Below are 20,521 nucleotides of genomic sequence, written 5' to 3' on the forward strand. Positions count from 1 at the left end.
TGTCCCCCAGCGCAGCAATGTCACTCACTGATATGTTTTTAATAGTTTTTCAACAACAGCAGAGGAAAAAGATATATGAGCTTTGGTACACACACAGTTCTACATCAGTTCATTGTTGGTTTGGATTCAAACATCTTCCTGATGTGCTCAGCAGTGTCTCACTGTTGGTGGCTCTCGGCTGCCCTTCATTTCCCCTCTTTGCAATGTGGATGTCAGCTGCTCCCGGAACGCCTTAGAGAACATGAAGTAGATGAACGGATCCAGGCAGACATTAAGAACTGACAGCAGGACGGTCAGCTCCTTCAGGTAGTAAAACACTTTGCTCAAAGAGCTATGCCTGTGTAGGAAGATGTAGGGAAAGCGAACCAGGTGGTAAGGCACAAAACAAACGCAGAAGACGCTGACCAGCACCAACATTTTCCTGCGTGACCTCCTGAGCTTCTTGCAGCTGGAGGCTGCCAGCTGCCTCTGCTGTGCCTGCAACACACTGCGGGAGGCGCTGTAGTAGAAGAAGATCAGAGAGACGAGGACGACCAGGAAGGTGATGCAGGAGGAGATGTGGATGATTTTGTAGAATACATGGACCTGGGCATTGTGCAAGCATTCACACCTGTCAGGGACAACAGTCAGAGCTTCCTGTGTGAGGAGTGACATGGTGACAAACGAGATCACTGGGGCCAGCAGGAAAACCCAGGTTACCGTGGAGATGATGCGGGCAGCCTGAACTGTCCGCAGGAAGTGATTTCCTAAAGGATAGATGATCTTCAGATACCTTGAGACAGGAGAGGCAGGCATCAACAGATAATTTCACTGAATGTAAGTGATACTAATAGTTAAACTACAGATTTTATGAGGAATGATGATTCCAATATTGTTTCTAGAGAGGACAAGACTTTGGACTTTACTCCTGCAGTGATACGAGGACACGGAGAAAGCTTATGACCACTTCAGCTTTCAGTGCTTGTATTTTGTGTCTGTGCGTATGGGAAGATAAACTCACATGAACTGTTCTAATAATTTGACAAACACATTATTATAATACTTTAAAAAGCAAACAGATTCTGCACCAAAGTGCTTTACAAAGGCAGGCATATGTAATCACATACAAGCATAAGGACCTTTTATGTAGATAGTAGATGGTTATGAAAAGTAGAAAAATTCAAGTAGAACGAAGTTTAAGCACAAATTTAAAACGCCCAAATATCAGATAACAAATGCAAACAGATTAAACACAGCTAAAAGCCAAAGAATAAAAGTTTAGATGTAACTGTGTAAGACGCACCTTAAACACAATTGTTGTCATTTAAAAGAGGGGTGTGTCCAATACACCAGTGAAATACATAGAGAGGTTGGATCTGGATATGATCATAGGTCTGTAAAAGGTCGTCCACACTAAGAATGATAACTATAACGTTCTATAAACAACTGTTTCGGCAGTTCATGAAAATAGACTATTGACCCGTTACTGCTGTATGTTGTACAGAAAAATAAAAAATGAAAGCAGGTGTGTGCTGATTCAGTGTGTTGATCAGAAGTATTTCAGACACTAGTAGCTGTGATGTTTCAGTATTTACAGACCCGACTGACAGCAGCAGATGTTGAAGCCACAGATGACTTTTATTGAGCCGTGGCAGAGACACACAGTATGAGCACACAACTTTGTTGTTTTTCCACTGGATGGAACAGAAGATGATGCTTTGTTTGACTCTGGGACTGACACAGAGTCTGGGGACAGTGAGCTTAGTGAGGCTTACAGGGACTGGGGTGCAATATATGTGCACCGCGACAGCTCTGAATAATTTTTGGGACTCCAGTAGCCCCCAGCCTTTTTCTCCACTAACAGGGCACAGCCAACATGCTAAGATAGGTGGATCTGAGGAATTCATGTGAACGTGGATAATGCCAGCCTTAGCACTGCATTTATTTCTTTATAAGATTCAATTGGCTTCTCTCAGATGTTACCAAGGCCATGTACTGTTAAGCTGGTTTAAGTCCTATATATCAGATCGTTGTCAGTTTGGACATGCTCACATGTGCTGTGCTTGGACCAATACTATTCACTTTATATGTGTTTCCTTTAGGTAATATTATCCATAAACACTCATAAATGTTAATTATTATACAGATGGCATCCTATTATATTTATCAATGAAGCCAGATGAGTCCAATCAATTAGACATAAAGACCTGGATGAGCTGCAACTCTCTGCTACTTAACTGACAGTATTGTGCTTGGCTTCAAACACCTTAGAAACACATTATCTAATGATATAACTTTTCTGGATGGCATTACTCTAGTCTCCAGCACCACCATGAGGACCCTAAGAGTTATCTTTGGTCAGGATATATCCTTCAACTCCCACATAAAACAAAATTTCAAGGTCTGCCTTTTTTCACCTATGTAATGTTGGTCTTCTGTAAACTGAACAGTACAGTCAGACCTGCTCTATGTAAAAAGTGTCAGTATAAAGATAATGTGCAGGCATATTAAAACAGACAAAGCATCATAACATCCAGAAAACTGTTAATTTGTGCTGAGAATCAGCATGGTTTGTTACCTACCTTTTAGCAGCGATGTAACCCATGAACAGGATGCTGGCATACATGTTAAGGTACAATCCGGAGACGGCAAAGTTGCAGTAAACCAGGCGGAAGGTGACGGAGCTGCTGATGTAGTTGATGATGCGGAGGGGAAGGCAGAGGCAGAGCAGGAAGTCAGAGACTGCCAGATTTCTCAGGTAGACCATCATGATGCTGGACACCTGCTGCTGAGCTGAGCAGAAGTAAACCTTCAGGGTGAGACTGTTGAGGACCAAACCCACCTGGAGAGGAAAGACAGATTGACATGTGTGCTGATTGGCAGACAGAGGAGGAGGAGTGAATGTGACTCTAATCTGAATATTTGACACTCACTACAAACACCAGAGTGTAGACCGGCATGAAGAAGAGGTGAGCCTTTGTGTCTGTCTGATTACATTGATCGGTCTGGTTGGTAACTGAGGTCACTACCACTCCTACCAGCTCATCCATGTTTGTGGAGGTTCTAAGAAGGGAGAAAACAAATCTATCATCTTTATACTGTTAAATACAGTTTGACACATTAATTATATATCCTACTGAACCATCAGCTGATTATATTGTTACAAATGTTTGGCTGGAAGAAACCTTTTGTATTCAGTCTAAAGGAGGTCCAGGTGCCTTTGTGTCTCTTAAACCAGCAGTCAGGTGTCCATATAAACAGTGAAAGAGGTTTTCCTCTCTATGATCATTCCTCCTGTTCATACTGACTATTAAAAGATCTCCTTCAAATGTGCTTTCAATGTAAAGTGATGGAGGACTGTATCCACAGTGTGTCCACACAGTCATTTAAAGTAGATGATCAGCTTCTATTGAACTTCATCAGTCTGAGTTAGTCATATCAAGTGATATCTGACACATTTACAGTCTTTTTAGCATCAAATTCCCTCTTAGTGTTTCCCTGGTGAGCTGTGGTGGAAATATAGCAAGCGTGATGTTGATAGTGACCCTAACGAGGCTGGGCCCACCCAAATGTACAACTGGCCCTTCCTAAATGACTGAGAGAACATGCATTTTCTTAACTTACAGACACAGTAACCATAAGTCTACCATGGTACTTCTGAACATTTGTCAACACGCTGTAAACTGGTTCACACCAGCAGTGTTTAATTTAAAATTGGTTGTACCACAAGGCTCAAAATACATTCTGAGTATAGTTTTAAAAGCTGAAGCAAGGAAATGCAAATTGGCTTCAGTTACGTGCTTTATATACATGACATCTGTTGCATTGTTTAACTATAGGTAACAGTGTTTATCTGTACAGTCCCAGTTAAATAAACCAATAAAATAAAAACCTTGCACATAACTTATTATCTATGAAACATGAACGGTGATTATTAACTTGTAAACTCTGTGCCCAGAGTTGTTTAAAACAATATCTTATGTTAAGTTTGTCTTGGAAAATATATTCATTAGATCCTTCAACATGTGCAGCAAGATGTTGGCCATTTCCTTTGCTGTTGTGTGTTGGGGCAGCAGCATCAGAGCCAGCGACACTAACAGACTTGATAAGATCATCAAGAAGGCTGGCTCTGTATTATTCTACTTTGCACTAAAATCAACACTGTCAACTAGTTGTATATACTTTTGTACATTACATTTTATTTATTTTATTATATTTGCTATTGCTATTTTATTATGTATAGTGTGTTCGTTATATTCTTATACTATATGTTGTTATCATCACTGTGTGTAACACTGCTGCTGCACTGTAATTTCCCAGCTTGGGATCAATAAAAGTATATCTATCTATCTATCTATCTATCTATCTATAAATCAAATTTCAACATAATATTAGAAGCACAAAGAAGTGATATACATGCAGCACTCACCTGTCAGGCTGTCAGTGAAGGTCTTAGATAGAAATTGCATTGATGTTTCCTTCTGTGCAGCCTTCAAAGGACAGGAAGAACTGATCAGATGCTTTATCATTTCCTGGTTCTTTGCTCACTGTTGGTTAGGGGACCACAAAATAAAAAAAACACTTAAGTTATACTAGGACTGTTGCTGTGTCACTTTTAGCTCAGCTGCAGTCAGCAGTGAAGACTGACCAACCAAAACCCACCTGCAGACACATACAGCCAAATCACACCAGATCATGACGTAAACAGAGATCAATTTAACTGTAATGATTTGCAGACCAATACATTGATAGAAACTCATTTACAATGTTAAAGTAATTATATTCATATAATCTTTGCTGTGTGGACAAACAAATATATTTGAGGACATCATCTGGGATTTTGGGAAAGAGTGATAGAATTTTTTTTTTATGGACCCAACATGTAATAAATTATTGAGAAAATAAGCACGAGATACAGATTTCAAAACAAAACATACAAATCAGTAAAGCAACTTTCTAATTTACACAGTGAACCTCAAAATCTGCTGCTGTCTGCTTTTAATTGAGCTGCAGCCTCCTGGTCTACATTTGTTATGTGTTCTTGCGCTTATCCGGGGTCGCAGGGGGCAGCAGCCTAGGCAGGGAAGCCCAGACTTCCCTCTCCCCAGCCACTTCGTCCAGCTCTTCCCGGGGGATCCCAAGGCGTTCCCAGGCTAGCCGAGAGACATAGTCTCTCCAGCGTGTTCTGGGTCTCCTTCCTAACTAAGAAATATTATCTTTGTCAGACTTGCACTCTGACTGGCACCCGGCTCCTGTTCAAACTGATACAACACAGTCTGTGATATATGAACAAATACCTGCAGAACTAACGACACTGCCATCAGCCTCAGCTGATTACTGCTAATCAACCAAAGTTACGCTAAACTAAGATAGATACTAAGAAACATGGTCAACATTATACTTTCTGAACATGAGCGTTGTCATTCTGAGCATATTAACATGCTGAAATTAGCAATGTGGTGCAGCCTCACACAGCTGCTAGAATGGCTGTACTACTTTAGTTAATAATAATTATAATATATGATAATAACTTTATTTGTATAGCTTCTTTCATACAAGAAATGCAGCTCAAAGTGCTTTACAACAGAATAAATGACATGCAGCAAATGCTTCACATTAAAAGGACCTCAGAAGAACATGAAAGCATGTAATATAATGTGGATGCAATGAAACCCATTTGATAACATTGATAGAAATAAAATAAAGTGAAAATGAAATGCATAGAATGTGTATTTCAGTGGTGATAATTTGAGACTTACTAAATAAAAACTCAGACAGTGTTTCGACCTATGTAGACAATTGTCACCATAACTTCCTTCTTCAAAGAGACACAGACTCACCACCGATCTATTTAAATAAGCCTCTTTCAGTTTACCCCACAACATCATGTGACAAGTTTAAACTCACTGTGGGTCTTATCGATTGCAACTTGAATCTGCCCTGGTAAAAAGAAACCCTCAACACCCATATACATGTCATAAAAAACACCAACATTGTTTATAATACATAATGAAAATAAGTATAAAACCCACTGACAAATTAAATAATAATAGTAATAAAATAGTAGTAGTAAATAGTAAGTATAACTATCAAAATAAAACATAGAATAACTAAAATCTATAAATCAAGTTAAATACAACATTTAAAAAGATGTGCAGATTGAACTTATTTTTCCTCAATCATGACTTCCTCTACTCAAGGCCATGTGAAGTAGGGCTGTGAAGGGAGCAGCAGCACCATCTGGTGGATGGTTGAGGACTTGTGTGCTATGTAATTAAATTCTTTGCAGATATCTGATAGAAAAATTAAATACAAGACTGAGGCTGAGACCAAGTTCAAAAGTCAAGTTACTTTAAATTCTTGCAAGAAGAAGCAAATCAACAGATACACAGCTACCAACCGTGGACAGAGTATGCTCAGAGGGCAGTCCTCAGAGTACGAGCTTTATACCTAACAAAGTAGCAAATCATCTTTATCAACAAGTGTTATCAGGACACCGGGTGGTTTCCCTCTGGAGCCATCCCATGCTGTCTCCGATGTCGAGTCTCTCTCTCCCACCACTGCGACCTTCACATTCTCTTAGTCAAAACAGTTTATAATACATGATGGAAATTTACTGCTTCTTGACCTTCTAGGACTGTGGCCTCTTACAATCACAAGCACAATAACTCTACTTCTACAAGTGTGGAATGCAAAGTATAACGCATACACTTTTAATCATTACTACAGTCATAAAAATAGTCACGCTAACCATTCTAACACATACTAATATAATGCATCAAAGTACAATCACCAATAAACTGAATATAATGCTGCAAACTGATTATGCAAATGTAAGAATGAATAGAAGAGATTTGTATTTTCCCATCAATATCATTAGCTCAGTGTCAGAACCTCTAAATGCTAGAGATGTCAGAAATTAAATCACATTGTTGTTGACAGTGTTCATCAGTTGGTGTGGATGATGCTCAGCCGCCCCTCGTTCCTTCTTGTCTCTGTGCTCGGTGTTTGCTTGTTGCTGCTGAACATCTGCTTCAAGTTCAGATTGGTCCGAAAGGCCTTACAGCTGAAGAAGTAGATGACCGGATCCAGACAGACATTGAGGACTGACAGTAAGATGGTCCCTTCAATCAGGTAGTGCAACATCAGGCGTAAGGAGCAATACCTCCTCAGTAAGGCATAGGGAATGAGAGTGAGGTGGTAGGGCACAAAACAAACACAGAAGACACTGACCAGAACCAACATTTTCCTGCTTGACCTCATGAGCTTCTGGCAGCTGGAGGATTGCGGCTGCCTCTGCTGTGCCTGCAACACAGTGCGGGAGGCGCTGTAGTAGAAGAAGATCATGCAGACAAGGACAAACAGGAAGATGGCAGTGGAGCCGACGTGGATGATTTTGTATAATACAATGACCTGGGGGCTTTGCAAGGTGTCACATTTGTCAGGGACAAAGGCCAATTCTGACTGGGTGAGGAACCAGAGGGTGATGTAGGAGATCACAACAGCCAGGAGGAACACCCAGGTTACCGTGGAGATGATGCGGGCAGCCTTCACTGTCTGCAGGAAGTACGTTCTTAAAGGATGGATGATCTTAAAATACCTAGAGAGAGAAGAGGCAGATTTTTCAAAAACATAGCAGACAACAAGGATGTGCTGATGTTGCTTCTTGAATTCAAATAAGACCAAAGCCATCCAGCCTACCTGTTAGCAGCAATGTAACCCATGAACAGGATGCTGGCGTACATGTTGAGGAAAAAGGCGGATGAGGCAACGGTGCAGTAAATAAGGCGGAGGGTGACAGAGCTGCTGACGTAGTTGGCTATGTAGAAGGGGAGGCAGAGGCAGAGCAGGAAGTCAGAGGCTGCCAGGTTCTTCAGGTAGACCATCATGATGCTGGACACCTGCCGCTGAGCTGAGCAGAAGTAAACCTTCAGGGTGAAGCTGTTGAGGACCAAACCCACCTGGAGAAGAAACGGCAAGGAATGAGAGGGTGAAGAAAACAGTGATTTTAATGACTTGTCTTTGTGGTCTACATCATAAATTGTATAAATGTGGATAATAGAACGCACAATTGATCTTTCCTTGAAAACATTCATACTTTTCTCTTTACTCTTACTCAGTAAGTAACCCAGTTATCCATGGTTCACTCAGGAGATGGTTACAGTTACACTTAGAGTGGACAAGTCTGGACTACCTAGCAAGTTTAAGGCTTAGATCTACCAGCACGGCACCATGCAGAGAAAAATCAGTGGCTACCTCCAGCCTAAGCAGTGCAGCACTCTATGGAAGAAGCAATAAACTACAGCTCCCCTTCAGCAATCTCAGCGAGGAGTTCATAGTCTCTCGCACTGGAGAGGCACTACTCTACCAGGACTCCAAGGATTCCAGAGTGGACCACAACCACAACCTTGTTTTGACAAAGCCTAGGGCAAGAACTCATCCTAGAGGAGGTACGGGCAGATGTCAAGGAGGACTAAACCTTCAGGGTGGTGGGCCAAGTGGGAGGGCATGCTGGTATGCAGAACCCCAACGGATCAAGTTCATGGTTCAAGCCATGTACAACGTCCTACCTAGTCTGGCAAACCTTCATGTCTGGGGTAAGACCCACTCTCCAGCATGTCTCCGTTGACCTGGAAAAGGCTCTTGGAACATATTTTGAGCAGCTGCCCATCAGCTCGGAGGGAGGGCCACTACCACTGGTGGTATGACCAGGTGCTAACGACGGTGGCAGAGGCCATCTCGGATGATGTGTCCAAGAACCATCAAGTTTGTGGCCCAAAACACACCACCTTCATCAGGGCTGGCAAACTCCCACAGGCACAGCCAAGACCAGCAGTTGGACTGCTCACTTCTGCTACAGATGGAGAGCTGCGAGTTGACTTGGAGAGGCAAGTCAACTTCAGTATGCATTATTTTGTTTGTTTGTTTTTCTACAATGTAAAGCACGTTATGTTACATTACCATGTATGAAAAGTGGAAATAAAGTCTGATTGATTGGTTGAAAAGGGCTGATGGGTATAAAGGTGTTTTTAACATCTAAGGACAGATTCCTCATCTCATATCAGAGGAGATGGTGGTAGTGATGTAAGGCTCAGCTTGGCAGTGGGCAACAAAACAGGTGCTTTCACCATCAGTATTCACCAGAGATGAGTTCAGGCAGTTTCGGGTGCTCTACAGGCTCCATCTGTCTGAGAGCAGGTTGGCTAGAATCATGTAACTAGGAGCCAGCCAACCTCAGTCATATGTTTGGGCAGGTCACAAATCAACTAAATTCTGGACAGATATATTCACAACTTTTTCACTCATTTACAACAAAGATGTCGATCCTAACCTCTGACCTCTATCTTTGGTTTAGCAGCAGATGAGATGCAGTTATGGCAAACACCTTAAATACCTTAAATACACTGTCTGACATTCTTCTCATAAGTTCTATAAGGTCTGGATACAGTTTCCATTTTATTTTGAACATGAATTCCCCTCTGCTAGTCAGTCTAATCATAAACCCTAACCCTTTCATAATCTATTTCATTTAGGTTATTATAAATATGATTTATGTATCTGATCTCTGTCAGCCCAATTGGTATGTGGTATAGTGTTATCCTTTTTGTATTACTTTTCTATGAATATGTTTGTTAACAGACTGTGATGTGAATATTTGAAACTCACCACAAACACCAGACTGTAGGCCAGTGCAAAGAAGAGGTGGCCTGATTTATCAATGTGTTCACATTGACTGTTGACTTGGCTCTGGGTGTTAGCTGAGGACTGGTTGGATGATGAGGTCACGTCCATTTTTGTCTCTGGAGTTTCTAACAGAGGGAAGACAGTTATATGTAAAGTGTCAAAGTTAAAAGTTATTTCAATAACATTGAAAACAGGAACTGGTGGTAGCAAATCAACACAGCAGCACGGTGTATGTGTCAAGCCACTAAGTGTCAAGCCAGTCAAGTCTAACTTGCAGACTCTTCTGTGGTTTGTCACTTCAGTGGTTGGCTGTAATTTCCTTTTTTGGCTCATTATTATAAACAGTGAATGAATGTGATATTTTATTCACCATATGATGTTTAGTTTTCTCTGAATCATCTTTCCTTACAGCACAGATTCCCCTCTGTAAGTTACAGTTGTTTTTTTAGGGTTAGGGTTAGGGTTAGTATATTTTTTGGGCTTTTTGCCTTTATTGTACAGGTTAGTAGAGAGAGACAGGAAACAGAAGGCAGAGAGGGGGGAATGACATGCAGGATAGGACTGCTCGGTGCGGGATTCAAATCGGGGTTGCCTGCAGCAAGGACTGTAGCTTCTACACATGGGGTGGGTGCTCTACCCACTGAGCTATGCTCAACCCCAAAAGGTTACAATTGTTGAATCAAAGTCTTCCCTTCAGTCTATCTCCAAATGTTTTGATAGTTTAATTTCCCAAACAGTTTGTTCGAGTATAAAGTTACGTGCAGCACTCACCTGTCTGTGTTCCTGTTGTGGAGGTGGGATATCAGATGTGGTTCTGACTAACAGTTTTGAGCAGCTAATCATGATGGTCATTTGCAAGTCAAAAAACAAAACATGAAAACAAATCATGACAACCACACAAACAGACATAATGTTCACTGCTGTTGCTTCTCTGTCATAAGAAGAATATTATGTGTTAAAGTAACATAAACCAAGCAAAGGCCTTAAAAGTGTTTGTGGTTTTTATTCGAAGCTTGATAAGCGCAGTTTCAGGAGCGAAAACACACACCAATTACACCCCTTCCGGCTCCTATATAAACAGACCTAACAGCTTCCCCCTGGTTCACTCTTGCTTTCGAGTTTCACTTGCAGGCAGTCTCAGTCAAGCTTTCATGGTCATCCCAGAAACAGATCGTACTTCCTGCATTGCATCAACAAAACTTGAACAAATGCTACGAATTCTACTCCAAGAGCGAACTCACCACGGATCACAAACTGCAGATCAACCCGTCCGACTTGACTGAAGATTCGTGGGAAACCCGGTTCTCCTGTCGTCACCCAGTCACGTTACATCACTGTGAGGACGCACAAACCTGGAAAAGAAAAAAGGAAACAACATTTGAAGACGTCAACACTGTGATTTCATACTTTTCTGATACAATTTAAACAATTTAACATTTTTTTTTTAGAGTTACATAAAAACTCACCTGCCTCAGACTTGCTGTTTTCCTCCTTCTGCTCTGTCGACTTTAATGGAGTGACTGCTTGAACTACCTCTCTGAGGAGAAAACTGGTCGGTACACTTCTTCTTTACTGGAATTCATGTGTGCGTGTGCCTGCATTCCTGTCACTTTTCATGCACTTGATCCTTATGCTAAACACTGAATCTAAGTCAAGATCAAGGACCAGGTGAAGGGACATTGATGTGCTGTTCATGTTGTTTGTAGAGTTGTACTGCCCCATCATGAGCTGAGCTGAACAGATAATCAGGACTTCAAATCACCTAAAAGATGAAGCAAAACAAATGAGAAGAATATCAATCAGGAAATTCAGTTCCAAACTCTTTTCACTTGTGACGCCCTTTTAAAAGCCTACAACCATGTCAACTATGAGAGGAGCTATGAGGAGCTCAGGAGGAGGAGATTGAGGTGGTTTACAAAAGAAAGTTCCAACCAGAAGAAGATTGTAATGACAGCATGATAAGAAATGTATCTCATCAGTCTCTGACCTTCAGTACATGCTAGGGGAGACTTTGTCATCAAGGGTTTGTGGTTTGTTGTAGAAGCTGCTTTCCATCACTGTAAAGAAGCCCATAATCTCATGAAAACCTGAAGTTTACTGTCTGACTTTACTTTTAGCTGCCACAAATGACACCATGACATTTTTTTAGTTGGGAACATTTTCACACAGGAAGCAGAGATCATAAAGTCCTACATTGTGCTTTTGAATATAAGGCAGTATAACAATTTTAAAAAATCTTTGAGATTATTACTTTAAAGTCCTCAATTTGCAAAATCTGAATCTGAAATGTAAAAAATAAGTTAAATTAATTTGGTGCAGTAAAAAGTTCAGGTTAGGATTAGCATTAAAATGTGTGTATTCAGGTGAAGTACAAATACCTGATGATTGTATTAAAGTAAAGTATTTGAGTAAATGGACCAGTGAAAATAAAGCTTCCTGTTTCAAAGTGATAATAGTAAAATTTATTAGGGCTTTGTCAATTTTAGAAGTTTGAATAATTGTCTAAATATGAATAATAAATATTGATTGTACATAAATATTTATATACAATCACAGGTTTGAACCCAGCCTTTCTCCCTATGAGACAAAAACAGTCTCAGCTCATTGTTGATGTAGCAGCACCACCTGCTGTCCAAACCAACAAACTACCTGCTGCTATCCACAAGAAGAGTTTAACGTGATGTGAGTTCACAGTAACGTGATGTGAGTTCACAGTAACGTGATGTGAAATCACAGTAACGTGATGTGAGTTTAACGTGATGTGAGTTTACAGTAACTTAATGTGAGTTTACAGTAATGTGCTGTGAGTTTAACGTGATGTGAGTTCACAGGAACGTGATGTGAGTTTAACGTGATGTGAGTTTAACGTGATGTGAGTTTACAGTAACGTGATGTGAGTTTAACGTGATGTGAGTTTACAGTAACGTGTTGTGAGTTTACAGTAACGTGATGTGAGTTTAACGTGATGTGAGTTTACAGTAACGTGATGTGAGTTTACAGTAACGTGATGTGAGTTTACAGTAACGTGATGTGAGAAGCATCTGATGACAGACTGTCTCTATAATCCAGCAGCAGACATGAAACTCGTCGATCTTTTACAGTCGTGGTTTTTATTTTTTGGGGTCAAAGCTGCTCAGGATAACTTCACGGACTTTTTTCCTGTCCGTTGCCATGGCGACGCCGGCATTTTGTTTGGAGGTGTGCGCTCGGGCGGAGAGAGACGTGCCAGGCTTAAAAAGACTTTATAAAAGATATAAATGTGAATTAAGTGTAAAAGATTAAAATGAATAAATGCAGGACAAGAAATGATGGAATATGTTTAAAAGTAATGTTGACTGTTACAGCTGATTTGGGGTAAAGTTCATTATTAAAATAAGAAGTTAAATAATGTTTAATCACAGCAGTGTATAGTGCTTAATGCGCCATCTAGTGTCCTGTTCAGGTATTGCAACAACAGATTACAGTAAAATCAGGACTGAAGACACACATATAACTAAAATATATATGTCTCTTGGATATCTAGGTTTGTTATCTATGATTAAATGTAAGTGTTGGTGCAGTGCTGTGTGACACCAGCAGAGGGCGCACTGTCTCCATCTTTACAGTCAAATGCCTCCTGATGGTTTTACTACTTCTCTACTTCTTCTATCAGGTCTTTGAGATCTGCATGAACCGTTGACTCAACCAGTATAGTGCCTGACTGTGCTCTCTGCTGTGCTTTAAAGACACAACACTTACTGTAGTTCTGTACAGTCTGAGGTACTTTTACTTTACTGTAATACCATTAGAGGTACTTGTACTTTACTTTAGTATTTCCATGTGATGCTACTTTCTACATCTCAGAGGGAAATATTGTACTTTCTACTTCACCACATTCATTTGAATTTGATTTTGAATACAGATTTCAAAGGGTTGATGATTTTGGTTTCCACTAACTGTTATGTCATTTTGTTCTCAATCAATTAAACACTGTACATCAGTAAAGATTTTCAACTTGAATAATTCGTTCATCAAGATCTGATGTGTGATTTAACTGTTCCCTTCATATTTTTTGTTATGTGATGGAAAACATGAACCAGGCAAAGCAGCCACATTTGTGGAATTGCAATGGACTTTTAATAAGCACTGAATATATGTAAGTACACATAAATCCACACCAAAACAGCTTTTTATGCATTCAAAAACACATCATACGTGAGATGAATTAGCTCATAGATAATTTCATTGAGCTACTTATTAGGGTGAAAGACAAGCTAAACCAACAATAAGTCAATTTAATTCAAGAGCTGAGCAATGATCAATTTATCAATCCAAATTAAAATCATTAGATCATTGTCAGAAATAAACTACACTCTATCATGAACCTCTAAATGCTAGAGATGTCAGAACAGAAATCACACAGTAAATATCATAATCTTAATCAATAGCATAAAAATCAGTGTAATCTGTAAAGAGACAGGAGCTAAAACAGCCTGTTTCAGACAGAGGCTGAACTGAGGGGCTGCATTAAGGACCAGTAGAAGATAAATAAGGAGTTTTTTGAACTGTGAATCATGCACAGTGGTGGTCCAAAAATAGAAGTTTAAAGCTGAAATGACCATAATAGGTTGTCTTTAAATCCTTAGCTCAACTAAACATGAAAGTTCAAAATTTAGCATGGAAAATATGAACTGAGTAATGAGTAATGAATAAAATGAATCACCAATATGTAACTTGTCAGTGAGGTGATTTGTCCCCCAGCGCAGCAATGTCACTCACTGATATGTTTTTAATAGTTTTTCAACATCAACAGAGGAATAAGATATATGAGCTTTGGTACACACACAGTTCTACATCAGTTCATTGTTGGTTTGGATCCAAATATTAGATTTCTTATGTTTATCTCTCTGATGTGCTGAGCAGTGTCTCACTTTTGGTGGCTCTCGGCTGCCCTTCATTTCCCCTCTTTGCAATGTGGATGGTCAGCTGCGCCCGGAACGCCTTAGAGAAGAAGAAGTAGACGACCGGATCCAGGCAGACATTAAGAACTGACAGCAGGATGGTCAGCTCCTTCAGGTTGTAATACACTTTGCTCAAAGAGCACTGCCTGTATAGGAAGATGTAGGGAAGGCGAACCAGGTGGTAAGGCACAAAGCAAACGCAGAAGACGCTGACCAGCACCAACATTTTCCTGCGTGACCTCCTGAGCTTCTTGCAGCTAGAGGATGCCAGCTGCCTCTGCTGTGCCTGCAACACACTGCGGGAGGCGCTGTAGTAGAAGAAGATCAGAGAGACCAGGACAACCAGGAAGGTGATGCTGGAGGAGATGTGGATGATTTTGTAGAATACAGTGACCTGGGAGCTGTGAAAGTTTTCACACGTGTTAGTGACAACAGTCGGAGCTTCCTGTGTGAGGAGTGACAGGGTGACGTACGAGATCACTGGGGCCAGCAGAAACACCCAGGTTACCGTGGAGATGATGCGGGCAGCCTGAACTGTCCGCAGGAAGTGATTTCCTAAAGGATAGATGATCTTCAGATACCTGCAGACAGGAGAGGCAGGCATCAGCAGATAATTTCACTGAATATAAGTGATACTAATTATTAAACCACAGATTTCATGAGGACATGTCAGACTTTGGACTTTACTCCTGCAGTGATACGAGGACTCAGTCAATATAATGTGGATGCATATAAAACAGATAATAAAGTATCAAAACATCTACAAAGCATATGTTTGTTACCTACCTGTTAGCAGCGATGTAACCCATGAACAGGATGCTGGCGTACATGTTGAGGTACAATCCGAAGATGCCAAAGTTGCAGTAAACCAGTTGGAAGGTGACGGAGCTGTTGATGTAGTTGATGATGCGGAGGGGAAGGAAGAGACAGAGCAAGAAGTCAGAGGCTGCCAGGTTTCTCAGGTAGACCATCATGATGCTGGACACCTGCTGCTGAGCTGAGCAGAAGTAAACCTTCAGGGTGAGACTGTTGAGGACCAAACCCACCTGGAGAGGAAACAGAGATTGACATGTGTGCTGATTGGCAGACAGAGGAGGAGGAGGGAATGTGACTGTAATCCAAATATTTGACACTCACTACAAACACCAGAGTGGAGACCGGCATGAAGAAGAGGTGAGCCTTTGTGTCTGTCTGATCACATTGATTGATATCATCAGTGGTCTGGTTGGTAACTGAGGTCACTCCCACTCCTACCAGGTCACCCATGTTTGTGGAGGTTCTAAGAAGACAGAACACAAATCTATCATCTTTATACTGTTAAATACAGTTTGACACATTAATTATATATCCTACTGAACCATCAGCTGATTATATTGTTACAAATGTTTGGCTGGAAGAAACCTTTTGTATTCAGTCTAAAGGAGGTCCAGGTGCCCTTGTGTCTCTTAAACCAGCAGTCAGGTGTCCATATAAACAGTGAAAGAGGTTTTCCTCTCTATGATCATTCCTCCTATTCATACTAACTATTAACAGATCTCCTTCAAATGTGCTTTCAATGTAAAGTGATGGAGGACTGTATCCACAGTGTGTCCACACAGTCATTTAAAGTAGATGATCAGCTTCTATTGAGCTTTAGCAGTCTGAGTTAGTCATATCAAGTGATATCTGACACATTTACAGTCTTTTTAGCATCAAATTCCCTCTTAGTGTTTCCCTGGTGAGCTGTGGTGGAAATATAGCAAGCGTGACGTTGATAGTGACCCTAACGAGGCTGGGCCCACCCAAATGTACTGGCCCTTCCTAAATGACTGAGAGAACAAGCATTTTCTTAACTTACAGACACGTAGCAGACGCAGTAACCACAAGTCTACCATGGTACTTCTGAATAGATTACCACATTTCACACGTGTCAACAAGCTGTAAACTGGTTCATACCAACAGTGTTTAATTTAAAATTGGTTGTACCACAAGGCTCAAAAATGGTCCTCATACGTTCTGTTTGAGTTTGAGAATAGTTTGAGTTTGGCTTCAGTTACGTGCTTTATATACATGACATCTGTTGCATTGTTTAACTATAGGTAACAGTGTTTATCTGTATGGTCCCTGTTCAATAAACCAATAAAATAAAAACCTTGCACATAACTTATTATCTATGAAACATGAACTGTGATTATTAACTTGTAAACTCTGTGCCCAGAGTTGTTTATAACAGTATCTTATGTTAAGTTTGTCTTGGAAAATATATTCATTAGATCCTTCAACATGTGCAGCAAGATGTTGGCCATTTCCTTTGCTGTTGTGTGTTGGGGCAGCAGCATCAGAGCCAGCGACACTAACAGACTTGATAAGATCATCAAGAAGGCTGGCTCTGTACTGGGTCTCAGGCTCTTGAGACTGTGGTGGAGAGGAGGATGTTCAATAAACTGATATCTATCATGGACAATGAGCAGCATCCTCTCCATCACACAGTGGACAGACAGCGGAGCACCTTCTCACACAGGCTGCTACAGCTCCGCTGTCGAAGGGACAGATACAAGAACTCTTTCCTGCCACATGCCATCACACTGTATAATAACAGCTAAACAACTCTGGTCATAACTTACAGTCAATACGCACTTTACTTTCTACACACAGTTACACACATCGCACATGATTCTACTTTGCACTAAAATCAACACTGTCAACTAGTTGTATATACTTTTGTACATTACATTTTATTTATTTTAATATATTTGCTATTGCTATTTTGCTATAATGTGTATAACGCTGCTGCTGCTGCACTGTAATGTCCCAGCTTGGGATCAATAAAAGTATATCTATCTATCTATCTATCTATCTATCTATCTATCTATCTATCTATCTATCTATCTATCTATCTACAAATCAAATTTCAACATAACATTAAAAGCACAAAGTAGTGAGATACATGCAGCACTCACCTGTCAGTCTGTCAGTGAAGGTCTCAGATAGAAACTGCTTTGATGTTTCCGTCTGTGCAGCTTTCAAAGGACAGGAAGAACTGATCAGATGCTTTATCATTTCCTGGTTCTTTGCTCACTGTTGGTTAGGGGACCACAAAATTAAAAAAAAACACTTAAGTTATACTAGGACTGTTGCTGTGTCACTTTTAGCTCAACTGCAGTCAGCAGTGAAGACTGACCAACCAAAACCCACCTGCAGACACGTACAGACAAATCACACCAGAATCATGACGTAAACAGAGATCAATTTAACTGTAATGATTTGCAGACCAATACATTGATAGAAACTCATTTACAATGTTAAAGTAATTATATTCATATAATCTTTGCTGTGTGGACAAACAAATATATTTGAGGACATCATCTGGGATTTTGGGAAAGAGTGATAGAATTTTTTTTTTATGGACCCAACATGTAATAAATTATTGAGAAAATAACCACGAGATACAGATTTCAAAACAAAACATACAAATCAGTAAAGCAACTTTCTAATTTACACAGTGAACCTCAAAATCTGCTGCTGTCTGCTTTTAATTGAGCTGCAGCCTCCTGGTCTACATTTGTTATGTGTTCTTGCGCTTATCCGGGGTCGCAGGGGGCAGCAGCCTAGGCAGGGAAGCCCAGACTTCCCTCTCCCCAGCCACTTCGTCCAGCTCTTCCCGGGGGAACCCGAGGCGTTCCCAGGCCAGCCGAGAGACATAGTCTCTCCAGCGTGTCCTGGGTCTCCTACCTAACTAAGAAATATTATCTTTGTCAGACTTGCACTCTGACTGGCACCCGGCTCCTGGTCAAACTGCTACAACACAGTCTGTGATATATGAACAAATACCTGCAGAACTAACGACACTGCCATCAGCCTCAGCTGATTACTGCTAATCAACCAAAGTTACGCTAAACTAAGATAGATACTAAGAAACATGGTCAACATTATACTTTCTGAACATGAGCGTTGTCATTCTGAGCATATTAACATGCTGAAATTAGCAATGTGGTGCAACCTCACACAGCTGCTAGAATGACTGTAGACTACTTTAGTTAATAATAATTATAATGTATCATAATAACTTTATTTGTATAGCTTCTTTCATTACAAGAAATGCAGCTCAAAGTGCTTTACAACAGAATAAATGACATGCAGCAAGTGCTTCACATTAAAAGGACCTCAGAAGAACATGAAAGCATATAATATAATGTGGATGTAATGAAACCCATTTGATAACATTGATAGAAATAAAATAAAGTGAAAATGAAATGCATAGAATGTGTATTTCAGTGGTGATAATTTGAGACTTACTAAATAAAAACTCAGACAGTGTTTCGACCTATGTAGACAATTGTCACCATAACTTCCTTCTTCAAAGAGACACAGACTCACCACCGATCTATTTAAATAAGCCTCTTTCAGTTTACCCCACAACATCATCTCACAAGTTTAAACTTACTGTGGGTCTTATCGATTGCAACTTGAATCTGCCCTGGTAAAAAGAAGCCCTCAACACCCATATACATGTCATAAAAAACACCAACATTGTTTATAATATATAATGAAAATAAGTATAAAACCCACTGACAATTTAAATGAATAGTAATAAAATAGTAGTAGTAAAGTAGTAACTATAAAAATAAAACATAGAATAACTAAAATCTATAAAAATCAAGTTAAATACAACATTTTAAAAGATGTGAAGATTGAACTTATTTGTCCTCCAAAATGACTTCCTCTACTCAAGGCCATGTGAAGTAGGGCTGTGAAGGGAGCAGCAGCACCATCTGGTGGATGGTAGAGGACTTGCATGTTCACAACTATAAACCCTCTGATACCTGCAGGACTGTACAGGAGGCTGTAGTGGGCTGAGTTTTAAAGCTGCATATTACATACTGGTATCATAGGAAACTAGATGACATAAAGCATCTATTGGTACCAACTATGTCATGATTACCTGTCAGGAAGGAGGATAAATAACACTCCAACGTTGAGCTAAATTTTGTCTATGGAAAAACTGGCATGGCCATTCTCATAGACCTCTCACCTCAGGTTATCTAAATGAAAATGCGTTAATGTGTTATTTTGTTGAAACTTGACCTTGTATAATAACAACACGGGAAACCAATGTGTTGCTTCAAGTCACATCTCTGTTTACTGTGAACCAGGTAGAGCACATTACACACATTGCATTGTGGGAGCTAAGCATCCTGGGAATAGTAGTCCTACTACTGCTACAGACCTCAATGTATAAATTGACCATTTGTGGCCTCTAGAATGATCACAGCCTCATGACAAACACAAAAGTACTATCAAACCAAAAACTGCTGCAACAACATAAGACATCATTGAGCATCTAAAAGGCCGTTACATAGTAATATCATGTCTTAACTTTGACGTATCAGTCTTTAATATCCATCGACATATACATAACATGTACCTTCTGCTTTATGAACAGTCAAACCAGACCAAAAGTTGCACAGTAGATGGGAATACAACAGGAAGGTCAAAAACACACATATTGCATCATTCCCACAGCCCCCACTGAGTCATATTTGAGCCTGCGTGTCTCAAATATGACTCAGTAAACTATATGGAAGCTGTTTTGTTTAACAAATGATCACATGTTTTTTCATAATATTGCACACAATCTTCACCTCAAACCAGTTTCACTGATGGAAAACATGAACCTGGCAAAACAACCACATTTGGGGAATAACAATGAACTTTTAATAAGCGCTGAATATATCTACATAAACATAAGTCCACACCAAAACAGCTTTTTATGCATTCAATAACACATTATACATGAGATTAATTTGTTGGATTAATGGATGCTGTTACTGAGCTACTTATTAAGGTGAAAGGCAAGCTAAACCAACTGATCAATAAGATCTAACTCTAGAGCTGAGCAATGATCAATTTATCAATCCAAATTAAAATCTTTGCAGTTA

General features: G+C 40.1%; 3 protein-coding genes across 3 annotated transcripts; all 3 read right to left on the bottom strand.

Annotated features, from left to right (window-relative positions):
- Nucleotides 1-147: 147 nt before the first annotated feature.
- Nucleotides 148-3,029, bottom strand: LOC128360040 (P2Y purinoceptor 14-like). The gene is made up of 3 exons (XM_053320353.1): nucleotides 2,913-3,029; nucleotides 2,562-2,821; nucleotides 148-772 (listed from the first exon to the last, which is right to left on the bottom strand). Exons 1-3 carry the CDS (start codon nucleotides 3,027-3,029, stop codon nucleotides 148-150), a joined length of 1,002 nt encoding a protein of 333 aa, XP_053176328.1.
- Nucleotides 3,030-6,927: 3,898 nt separating this feature from the next.
- Nucleotides 6,928-9,771, bottom strand: LOC128360041 (P2Y purinoceptor 14-like). Its single transcript, XM_053320354.1, has 3 exons — nucleotides 9,646-9,771; nucleotides 7,681-7,940; nucleotides 6,928-7,579 (listed from the first exon to the last, which is right to left on the bottom strand). Exons 1-3 carry the CDS (start codon nucleotides 9,769-9,771, stop codon nucleotides 6,928-6,930), a joined length of 1,038 nt encoding a protein of 345 aa, XP_053176329.1.
- A 4,770-nt stretch (nucleotides 9,772-14,541) lies between these two features.
- On the bottom strand, nucleotides 14,542-15,869 carry LOC128360042 (G-protein coupled receptor 87-like). Its single transcript, XM_053320355.1, has 3 exons — nucleotides 15,741-15,869; nucleotides 15,390-15,649; nucleotides 14,542-15,184 (listed from the first exon to the last, which is right to left on the bottom strand). Exons 1-3 carry the CDS (start codon nucleotides 15,867-15,869, stop codon nucleotides 14,542-14,544), a joined length of 1,032 nt encoding a protein of 343 aa, XP_053176330.1.
- Between the last annotated feature and the right edge of the window lie 4,652 nt (nucleotides 15,870-20,521).

Source organism: Scomber japonicus, chromosome 6 (genome assembly GCF_027409825.1).
Source record: "Scomber japonicus isolate fScoJap1 chromosome 6, fScoJap1.pri, whole genome shotgun sequence".
NCBI lineage: Eukaryota > Metazoa > Chordata > Actinopteri > Scombriformes > Scombridae > Scomber > Scomber japonicus.

Coding starts and splice junctions, on each gene's coding strand:
- LOC128360040 (XM_053320353.1), bottom strand. CDS start 3,029: ATGGATGAGCTGGTAGGAGTGGTAGTGACCTCAGTTACCAACCAGACC. Junction 2,822..2,912: donor TCTACACTCTGGTGTTTGTA/GTGAGTGTCAAA, acceptor TTTCCTCTCCAG/GTGGGTTTGGTCCTCAACAG. Junction 773..2,561: donor GGTTACATCGCTGCTAAAAG/GTAGGTAACAAA, acceptor TCCTGTCTCAAG/GTATCTGAAGATCATCTATC.
- LOC128360041 (XM_053320354.1), bottom strand. CDS start 9,771: ATGGACGTGACCTCATCATCCAACCAGTCCTCAGCTAACACCCAGAGC. Junction 7,941..9,645: donor CCTACAGTCTGGTGTTTGTG/GTGAGTTTCAAA, acceptor TTTCTTCTCCAG/GTGGGTTTGGTCCTCAACAG. Junction 7,580..7,680: donor GGTTACATTGCTGCTAACAG/GTAGGCTGGATG, acceptor TTCTCTCTCTAG/GTATTTTAAGATCATCCATC.
- LOC128360042 (XM_053320355.1), bottom strand. CDS start 15,869: ATGGGTGACCTGGTAGGAGTGGGAGTGACCTCAGTTACCAACCAGACC. Junction 15,650..15,740: donor TCTCCACTCTGGTGTTTGTA/GTGAGTGTCAAA, acceptor TTTCCTCTCCAG/GTGGGTTTGGTCCTCAACAG. Junction 15,185..15,389: donor GGTTACATCGCTGCTAACAG/GTAGGTAACAAA, acceptor TCCTGTCTGCAG/GTATCTGAAGATCATCTATC.